Below are 11,201 nucleotides of genomic sequence, written 5' to 3'. Positions count from 1 at the left end.
GGAAGGGCAAGTAGCCAAATATTCTCCAAAGTATGAATCTTTTTTTCTAGCTCTAAAATCTTATTTTTGTGGTTCCTACTTTTTTCTTTACTGTACTGATTGTAACTTGCTTTATCTTATACTTAATCCAATCCCAAAGATTAGATGGATCAGATAAAGAAGAGCCCTCAGAAACCCAATCTGGAAAAGAATTATAAATTAAATCGTTATATTTTACATCATACAATAAACTTGTGTTAAATTTCCAATAGGAAGGACCTCTTGCAGTATCTTCGAAACTCACTGATAATAAAATTGCACAGTGGTCTGACAAAACACAAGGAATGATACTTGTTTCACTAATACTGTTCAGTAGAGAATTTGACGTCAAAAAATAATCAATCCTGCTCTGAACAAGAGAGGGGTTAAAACGTTTCCAAGTAAAGGCAGAGTCATCAGGATGGAGTATCCTCCATACATCACATAAATCTAAAGATTCCATACTTTCCAACATCATATTTAAAGAATGCCTCCACACTTTTGGATTACCACCAAACCTATCCTTATTAACATCTAAAACAAAATTATGGTCACCACCCCAAATTATTGAAATTCAGGATCTGAAATGTTTTTTGAAATGTCAGAAAGAAGATTTTTCAAAAAAATTCTATGGTGTTCTTCATTTGTAGGGGCATAAGAATTGACGATCATAAAATGTTTACCTTTCAACTGTAAATCTAAAATCAAATATCTCCCATTAACATCAGAATAACTTTATGAATGTTAGCATCTATATTACGCAATATTGTAATGACTCCTCTACTATTGACGTACCATGAGCAAAGTACATAGTGCCTCTAATTTGATTAGCCCAGAAATGTTCTACATTTCTGGTACAGTGTGTTTCCTGTAGCATCACCACATTGGAATTCTGTTTTGAAATCCACTGAAAGATGTTTTTCCTTTTTCTGGGAAGACCTAACCCTCTCACATTCAATGATAAAATCTTCATTCAATGATCTTATCTTATCTTATCTTATCTTATCTTATCTTATCTTATCTTATCTTATCTTATCTTATCTTATCTTATCTTATCTTATCTTATCTTATCTTACCTTACCTTACCTTATCTTATCTTATCTTATCTTATCTTATCTTATCTTATCTTATCTTATCTTATCTTATCTTATCTTATCTTATCTTATCTTATCTTATCTTATCTCATCTCATCTCATCTCATCTTCTCTTGTCTTGTCTTATCTTATCTTATCTTATCTACCTTATCTTATCTTATCTTATCTTTTGTTAAAGATATGAAGTGTTAGTGACCTATAAGGCACATGTTTGCCAATACATTGTACTTTCATTTTATGGAAACTTTGAAGGGTATCATTTTGCAAAATATACGGCAAGACTTGGGTGACGGTGTGACGTTCTAGAAAACCAGTTTACATCGTATACTGATATTTGAAAGTAAAAATTCTGCATTTCTCATCGTTATCTCGATCTCCAGGAAATGTTTTGTTTTTTTTCAGAGAACTGGAATTTTGCAGACCAGCGAAACGTTGTAAGATTCTAGAGAGGAAGAGTTCGAATATCAATCACTTTTGAATATTCTGTTGAAAACTTGTCTTCGTTTTTGTTTAATGGTCCGGTTTAAGTCTACGGATTACAAGCGTTGAACCTGCGGATTCAGGATCGCCTTGAGCATCTTTAAAGGGTTTAAATCCGTTGATATCAAATTCTTTGAATGTTATTTGTTCAACTTCTTCAAATCCCAATCTTTTATGTAACTTAAGGCCGTATGTATTGTTGGGTCTGGCAAACGCAATTTTGGCTCCTCTCGACCAAGCAGCCTCAAGTGTCCAATGTCCAAAATGAGTCATTATACCTGTTCCGCGAATTCTTTCAGAGATAACGCCAGTATCTATAAACAAAAAGGGATACCCTTTGGCTTGAAGATTCTTAACTTCCTCTATGTTGAAAAATACTTCTGCTAACTTGGAAGCTAACAGTCGGATAGGTTTGAATTCGTCACACCTAGTGGGATCAACAAAATACTCAAACTGATCCAAGTTTGACACCAACAAAGCAGTACCAACACCAATCACTTTGTCTGTACTGGTATCTATGATGATTGCTGAAAACCCGTTTTGCGCCACCTTTTCTAACTGAGCCTTGTTTCTGCGAAAGTGTATATCTTCGGGTATTCCAAGAAGGCGGACCATCGGGTTATGTGTTTGCAGTTCTTTCGTTATGAACCAGGCTGCGTCGGTTATTCGTTTCTGAGACAGGACTTCGTACTTCAGTTCCAACTTATCAGATCTAAAAGATGAAAAAACATGTTTTCAGCATGATACTTTTTTCGGTAGCTGTCTCTACGTGTCAATGGTTGACAATTGCGATTCTTTTTGAAATGGCGTCTGACAAAGTAGAGTGTAGGTTTGACGTCTTAATGCATATAAAGTACACAAATAGATTGTAAGGCATATTGAAAGAACAACTATCCGGCTTTATTGATGGGAAATTGAAAATATTGGGATCTTAGACAAAGTTTTCATCGAAATAGAGGTTAAAGTTTGCATTATATTGAGAAATGTGGTTCGTTTGACTCTGGGTTGACTTATAAAACGCTTATGGAATTTTCAAGAGATGAGGGTCGTATGTTCGAATATACAAGAGCTACATATACAGATCCCAGAGGTGAAGATCACACATAATGCTGGGAAGTAACGGCTGCACCTTTCTGCTTTCCCATATCGCCCAAGTTCCCAACTACGGACCCAATGTCTAGTGTACAAATTGATTTCTCAAATGATGTCATGACACGGCCGTTTTTCAATGAAGGAGTGATCCGGGTTACTTACTTAAATGACGCATATCACTGTACTGAGGATCAGAGTAGTTTCGTCTCTTTTGAAAATTCAGCAATTTCGTGATTCAAATTCGATCTCTCAACTTATAGTACCTGCTCAACTGGCAGAGAATTCTGTTACAATACAGTTCGGCTACATTATCACCACTAAACCGTTGTTTCAATGACCGAGCGTTTTAAGGTATACTGTCACCTGCTCCAATTTTTCCACAGTTACCATGGAAATAGAAAATCTAACGAATCACAGATTTTAAGCGAGTGGCCGCTTTTTAAAAACACCGCCCTCACATGGGTAATTTGAATACCAAGGAACGGCCCTTTGACCATTATGGGCATATTAAGATTGTTCCAGTATTCACAGCATGCATGACATCAGTATGACCATAAATCTTGATACGTTTATTCAAATTGAGTCCGTCACTTTGATTTCAATCTCTGCATAGTCTACTTACTAGTAACGTATTTTTGAATTGTTACTCTAAAAAATCGAAGAACAAATCAAAATGTATATTCTGTCTAAGGCCATATTAAAAATAATAGTGTGCCGTCGAAAATCAGAATGGGCTTTTATATCTTTCTTTCTCTTGGCTGACACCCATAAAATAATTTAAACTTAAGAGAATTTGCCCAAAAGTTTATTTAAAAATGCGTAAAAGATATCTAGGGTCAGAGGGTTTTTCAAGGGCAGGTCGGGTTACCCGAAACACACATTCTTTTATTTCGCCTTACCAAAGGGTGACTGTTGATTGGTCACACACCTACGAAAATACCAGGATGTAAGGCCAAATAGGGGCCATGAAACAGGCCCATTTGGAGGTTCAACATTTGTGAAGTTCAATGAACAACACGTTCATACACACACAAATACAGCACATATTTGAGCTAATTTTGAATGGCATGGCTTTATGTTATGTCTCCAACCGCAGTCCTGGTGACTGCCATCAGCTTCATCGCCGACTCCCGGCCGCATCATTTTTGTGGGGATGGTTTTCCCGGTAAAACAGCCGAATTTGAAACCAATGATTGCGTTTATCTTCATTTTCGAGCAAACCTACTTAGGATCGTCTTGGTGCACGATGTGCTTTGCCGTGCTTAAGGTATACAGAACGCGTCTTGGGAAAAAAATTCGGACTTTCAAATTTTAACAATTCTCTTCTGACTTGCCACTGATATGGGCTCATTTTAAAGCTCTTGATGAAAGAAAAGTTTACATCGTCTAAGTTTTTCGAAAATCGATACTTTTATTTTTCCCAGTAGAGTTAACACAGGGATGGCGTTTTTTTAATATCAAATATCTGGAAATCTTAGGTAATTTGTCGTCTCTCTTGTACCAAACTTTGCACGGTGAACCCTGATTTTTACTCTTGCCTTGGTAAGAGAACTGTCGAAAGTTTCATTGAGGAAAGTTTGAACAAAGGTTTAAGTCTTTCACTTTAGAGCAACAGCAGACTTTGACGTGGACGGTTCCTGGCATAGAGACAGACATTTAAAGTGGACTTTGCCAAAGTTTACAAGCGCGCCCGAATACATCATGTACCTATGTATACTGAAATGACATTGTGGAAGGAAAGATACTCACCTCATATCGGTGTTTGCTCGAGAGGTAGTCGTCAGCCTCCGTACACCAGTCTCTTTCCTTACTGCGTTTTGAATCAGCTTCCCAATGACATTACGTGGGTGAATTTTTGCCATAGTTAAAAATCTGTCAATTTAACAAACAAACATGAAATTGAGGGAAATGTAACTCTATCACACCGTCCAACGCAAAGTCGGGAACATGAAAGGAGATATATCATGGTACTGTTCATGTCACTAAATACAGACATGCATTGACATTTGACGGTGTGAGCAAACTTTTAGACAAGCATTATAAGCGCACATACCGGCATGAAGCCCTTTCAGTACAAATAAACGCCGTGTTCTATATTGAGCAACCTCCATCACCACCATGAAAAACTTCTACCATTTAATATTGAGGATAAGAGAAAATTTGACCGTATCTTATCAAGCTGAATTGACAAGATAAAAGAATTGCCTATGTAATTAAGCACAAAAGTTTGCTGCAGAAAGACGAGTGAGAATAAATCGGATGAATTACAATCATGATGGTACAGACACTTTGCTATTACTTTCCAGTATCCCCAATATCTAAAGGTTCACCCCTTGGTTTAAAAAGATCACTTAAATGTCATGCTACCTTGTATTGTTTGCTTACAAAAGACTTAACTACATTTGTAAGTTACTATATTGCTGCAGCATAGCTATAAATCGCAATATTTTGTCCTCTAGCTTTTCAGATGGGTGGGCCGGTGTTGGGGGTATGGGTCGCCATTTTTGAGCAAATATATTTTTTAAGGGGTCATAAAATTTTATGCAAGCCTAAGGCGGAGGGTCACCTTTTTTCATGCATCAAAGCTGAAAATATGGAATACTAAAAAAAGAAAAAAGATTTTCATAAATTAGAATAATAAATGGGGACTAGTTTGGTCAGAGAAGAGCACATCAGCTGTACCTTTTTGCCATTTTTACAATATTTTAAAACTGTGTACCTGCTTCAATTTCTTGTCAAAATTGTGGTTTGCTGCCTGTGGGTGTATTTTGGTTGACAAAGAAATTCTTGTCTGGAATGAAATGCAACTTTCAAAAATAACGATGCTGACTGTGCACATATATGTTTAGGCCATGTATATGCATCTATATCATCAAACAAGAAATGTCATTTGGTGCACAGAATAAAATTTTATATGGAAACCCAATAATGCTTATAGTATTAGCATGGATTATTGCCTGTGTTTTAGCTGAATAGTGCATATACAGATAAATACAGTCAAGAATCCATTGCTTGCATTCAGAAAGCCTGTATTCATGTGGACTCATGTGAAATCACGTGTATAATTCTATAATACAGGCATCTCATTAGTGCGAATTTATCTGTATTATTGCGTTTTGATGCATTGAAAATAAATAACAATCAATGGCCAAATCTTCAGGCTAAGCGAGCCTTCAGTAATTACAGAGGTAGGCCAGGGGAATTAGGGGAGGGTCACTTTTTTATAAATCTGTCCAAGGGGGAGGGTCACTTTTTATAAACCTATCTGGGGAGGGTCACTTTTAACAAAGATGATTTTTACGGCCAAAACTTGAATGTCATTTGATATTTCCCGTATGGAAAATTGCCGATAAAATACATTTATTCTTATAAATACGTACACACTATTGACAAGCTTCACAAGCAAAGAAGATGCAGCGGTATCCTGCATTATACACCGTGAACAGTTAAAACTAATGAAGGATAAAAAAAACATATGGGACAGATTGCAAAGTGTATGTCAATTATCAAATGTCTATAAATGCACAGATATTATTAGTTTTATATTTGCACAAAACTGATCATAGATCTGTCATAGACTACCATGTATAGTGAATCAATATTAGGTGAAATTTCAAAATCCTATTTCTTGCACACACATCCATTTGTAACCACAGTAGTTTAATTAAATACATTAATATCAATAATCAAGCATACATAAATACACAGATTTACCTATTTTTGTATTGGAAAACATTATTCAGAGTTTCATCATAGACTGCCATTCATAGTGAATCAACGTTTTGATGAAATTTCAAAATCACATTTCTGGCAATGATTATTTCTTTTTTCCCCTTACGGACCTCGTTACAAGATGTATGTGTTAGACCACATAAATTAAAACATAAAAACATAAATTACTTTACCAGGATGGGTTCATCCCGGGTGAAAATTATAAGTTATATTACTGTTACATTCTAACTCTCAGCTTATGGTAGCTACACAACTTGCACATGCACAAACTGTCAAAATACCATTCAGCTACAAGTCTGAGTTGTTATTTCAATAAACGAGTGGCCATGACCACCTGCATGGACCTAGATGACCTTCAAATCTTGTCATGCTGGTATCAGTATGTTAGTAAGATTCAAACTCTTCTGCAGCCGACTATACTATTTAGCACGTATACGCTATCTGATCTTTGAATAAAATAAACCACTTCTGTCGTGCCAGAGGGAGAAATGATGACGGTTGACTGGCAGTGCAGTCATAAATGTGACGTTTTTACCCCTCAACTCAAGGCAGGTTAATAAAAACGTTATCCCATATACACACTACAACACGTTAAATTAATTCATATTCAGTCACAGCTATTGTCAAAAGGGTGTAAGTTGGTGCAAAGGTCATAAAAGTGTCATATTTTGAGCCCCCACGGTGGCAGAGTTCAATGAAATACACATACATGCACACTCACACATACACACAAGCAACATCGATGAAGGCGATAAAACAATGGCTTAGATCAGCCTGAGATAACCAAGGGGCAAATTAAATCAAGAGATCACACTATCAGTCATGTAACAATCAAATGAAGTGTATGAATCAAATGAATTGTAGAAAGTCAAGTCTTATCGCTGTTCGCCCGAAAATTAGTCGCCAATCTGCGTACACCATACGACCTTTGTTCATTACTGTATATTTCATCAGTTGCGTGATGATATTCTGTGAGTTTACAATTGCCATACTGATACATCCATTCATTAAAACCAAATAAAAGTTATATGAATCGTAACCCTATCGAACCACTCTCATAGCAAAGATATGAACGTGAAAAGATAACTGTCGTGGTATTGTACATTTTATCATGAAATGTAGACGTGCATTGACGTCATTTGACAACATGGACATAACCGGAAGTCGAACTTTAACAATTGTTTTAATTGTTATGTAAGTTAGGGACAAATTATGGAGGGGAGGGCTGGTGTTTTGGGAGGGACATTCGCAATTTATCACGCAAGCATTTTTGAAGTGATGTGGTATTTCATACATTTGAGGGAGGGTCACCATATTTTGCGCAACTATAAAGAAGGCAATATGTGGCTGATATAGTGCTTCATCCAAAAATTATAATACATGGAGTCTACCAGGCAAATTATTGAAAATTATCTCTATAAAACATGCTATATCTGTATATTATACATGTTTGATAATATATTCAAATGTACTTTGCTTGAAGTGGGAAGTAACATGTGCATTTGTATACAAGAAATTGATTTTGGGATTTCATCTAAAATGTTGGCTCACTATACATGGTAGGCTATGATGAAACTATGAATAATTTTTTTCCCCATGAAACTATGAATAATTTTTTTTTCCAATACAAAAGTAGGTAAATCTGTGCAGTTATGTACGCTTGATTATTAATATTAATGTTCTTGATTAGACTAGAGTGGTTATAAATTCGTGGTTGTGCAAGAAATTTGATTTTGAAATTTCACTGAAATGTTGATTCACTGTACATGGTAGTCTATGAGAGAACTATGCCCAATTTCGCCAAGATAAAACTCAGTATCACATGAACTGGCCCGAATTCCCACCTGTGTGACGTAGAACAGGACGGATAAGAAATCCGAATTACCCCTGTTGTACGTCATCAACCGGAACTTTTTTCTTTCATGGTACCGTTCATACATCACTGTACATGCAGGCGTCGCGACACGAACAGATTTGTTGTGATCGATGCCGTGCTAGCTCGCACGTTATTTTTACAAAAAGGTGACCCGATAAATCCAGATATGGAAACATAGAAGGCATATTTGTCCAACGAAATTTCAAGTCGCTAAAACAATAGCTTTTCCCGAGAATCGAATGGAGATACCGACGATCGTTATTTTAATGGCTCAGTAACGTCTCGGCTCCAGTCGAGTCGTGTGGACGTCGTACCTGGCGATCCCGGTTGGCGATAAAACAGAACCTACACCTCAAACTGAATAAATGAGTATAGTATAATCTTCGGGAAAGCGACATAGGAGGCACAAGCCTAAAGTCATTCGACTAACAACGATCAATTTCCTTAATCACACAAACACTCCGTAAAGTCTCGCTCGGAATCAAACTTGCAGCGCGGCATAGGCCTAATGCTGTAGCGAAGACATAAGCTGTCGAGCTGTGTGCAGCGCTGTGGAATCCCATGTAGCCTACTTCGAAAGTTGACTCAGACAACACTCAAAACAAAATTAGGATGTATACATGGACGAGATATGTGTCAATGCAAACATCAAAGTTTGTAAGACGAAAACATTGATGACCGAGATCGGGATTGACGAGTTGACACCGGCAGAGACCGGTGACGGCAACGTTGTGGGCACAGACATGCAATGAGTGTGTCATCGAACGGAATCTTTCGCGCTCGCAAAGGTCGTAAACTTGTGTGATATTTTGAAAGCCACGGCATCTCTGAGAATGAGAATTACTGTTTCGATCGTGTCGTCTCATTTACTTCATAAATATAATTGTAAATATTCTAAGTAACTCTGAATACTATGGTTATCCGTCGCTAGCACGGTGAAAGCTATGTCCGCCGATGGCCAACTTGCCTTGGCATCGGTACAGCGCGAGACAATGATTGACACGTTCACGTGACCGAATCCGTACGTCTGGTTGGTGGAGATATCCTTTAATGTAGCAAATTTCAGCTTGATGGGATTTATGAATGAAAGTATCTCCTGGGTGACGGGCCGCTTTACTCTTTAAATGAAAGTAATCCGCGTAAGTAAAACACAAATCGCGACGAAATTCATGCAATTTGTTACGATAATTTTGATCCATCTACGTCAAAAGAAAAATAAGAAGACTGTTCATGTGATAAATATATAATCCCATGGTATTTTTCTCTGTTTGACGTCATCGTATACTCGTGTTTTTCGCGGAGCCGCACAACTTCTCGCCTTCGGCTCGAAGTTGTACGGCTCCGCGAAAAACACTCGTATACGATGACGTCAAACAGAGAAAAATACCATGGGATTATATATAAGAATATCTTTGCATTTATGTACATTTGATAATTGATATACACTTTTATGTGTCTTTGTCGCTTGTCATTCATAAGTTTGAACTGTTCAAGGTGTTTAATGTAGGATACCACTGCATCTTATTTGATTGTGAAACTTGTGGATAATGTGTACGTAGTTAAAAGAATCGGTGTATATCGTTGGTGATTTCCTATTCAGGAAATATCACACAGACAATCAAAGGTTTGGCCATAAAATCAGCTTCTGTCAAAAGTGACCCTCCCCAAGATAGGTTTATAAAACGTGACCCACCCCCTTGAACAGTTTTCTAAAAAGTGATCCTCCTCCTGTAATTACAGAAGGCTCCCTTATCCAAATGTCATCGTACGCCCTCAATGTGATGGTTCATCCAGTAGATACTAAGTTACACCCTCAATATAAATGGTTCACCTCTAACGTACTGTTTGTTTAAAAAGCTAAATATCACACAATCAAGTTACTACATTGCTGCAGCCTAACCGCAAATAACACATATTGCACTTTTACTGGTGTCCTCTAGCTTTGCTAACAGACGCTCTGAACCGTCCCTTTTGTATGTAAAGAATGGAAATCAAGGGTCGCAATGCACAGATTGGAGTTATAATAGAATAAGGTCGTGTCGTATGTCGGTTTGAAATCTGGCACGACTGTATGTCTGACTATTACAGGGCACGAATGTGGCATCCAGTGTAGAAGGATTAATGTGCAGCATCTCGGAAGCTAATATCAAATTGGTAGGTTGAATCTTAACCATAATTGCTTTGGGTAGTGACTGTCGACCAATAAGATATAACCTTCCGAGTCAGCTGCACATCGGAAGGTTTACAACTCTTAAGCAGAAATAAGGCATAATCATGCTCCTGTCACGTCATAGTTCATATGTAACAGAAGCCACTTTTCACAGTTTAAGAAATTAATCCACTTTAAACCACTTTTCACAGTTTAAAAAATTAATGTGGAAGAATAGTTAAATATACCACGTTGATACCTCTATACATGTCGACATAGACTCCAGGTCTGTCTTATAGTACGTTGATATTTCTATGCTGGTAGACAGACTTCAGGTCTGTCTAACAGTACGTTTATATCTCTATGCTTGTTGACGTACATTTCAGGTCTGTCTGAATATACTTACCTAATTGCAAAATGTCTATTTACCTGCTTTCCTCCAAAACGTCACTCCCTGCGACTTGAAATATAGAATCGCGTACTCTTTAAATCAGGCTTCAGAACCCAGGTTTCCAAAATGGCGACAGAATGCACTGGACTGGATGTTTGCCCTTAGGCTGACCTTTCTTACTGTATGCAATTCTTCCTAAGGTCAAGATAGCATTTCTCTCATACATATTAAGTAGGGTGTAAAATTGTCAACTCGCTTGTACACTCTTTCTTTATGGGTGAAAAAGCACCCAGGAACTGCCGACAACGGTATTCACAACAAAGTGCTCACAACTGATTTCTTGGTGAATGAGAAGGCAAACTCTTTCTC

At 37.3% G+C, this 11,201-nt stretch overlaps 1 protein-coding gene across 1 annotated transcript; it reads right to left on the bottom strand.

Moving 5' to 3' along the window:
* Positions 1-1,088: 1,088 nt before the first annotated feature.
* On the bottom strand, positions 1,089-10,978 carry LOC139133241 (uncharacterized). The gene is made up of 3 exons (XM_070699784.1): positions 10,871-10,978; positions 4,434-4,556; positions 1,089-2,304 (listed from the first exon to the last, which is right to left on the bottom strand). Exons 2-3 carry the CDS (start codon positions 4,544-4,546, stop codon positions 1,623-1,625), a joined length of 795 nt encoding a protein of 264 aa, XP_070555885.1. The 5' UTR covers positions 4,547-4,556; positions 10,871-10,978; the 3' UTR covers positions 1,089-1,622.
* Between the last annotated feature and the right edge of the window lie 223 nt (positions 10,979-11,201).

This window comes from Ptychodera flava, chromosome 1 (assembly GCF_041260155.1).
Source record: "Ptychodera flava strain L36383 chromosome 1, AS_Pfla_20210202, whole genome shotgun sequence".
NCBI classification, from domain to species: domain Eukaryota; kingdom Metazoa; phylum Hemichordata; class Enteropneusta; family Ptychoderidae; genus Ptychodera; species Ptychodera flava.
Note: the sequence above shows the minus strand (reverse complement) of the source record. Positions and strands in the feature narration are given on the sequence as shown.

Excerpts from the sequence above, each read along its gene's own strand:
- LOC139133241 (XM_070699784.1), bottom strand. The coding sequence starts at position 4,546 with ATGGCAAAAATTCACCCACGTAATGTCATTGGGAAGCTGATTCAAAAC. Across the intron at positions 2,305-4,433 it reads CGAGCAAACACCGATATGAG|ATCTGATAAGTTGGAACTGA; the intron begins GTGAGTATCTTT and ends TTCATCTTTTAG.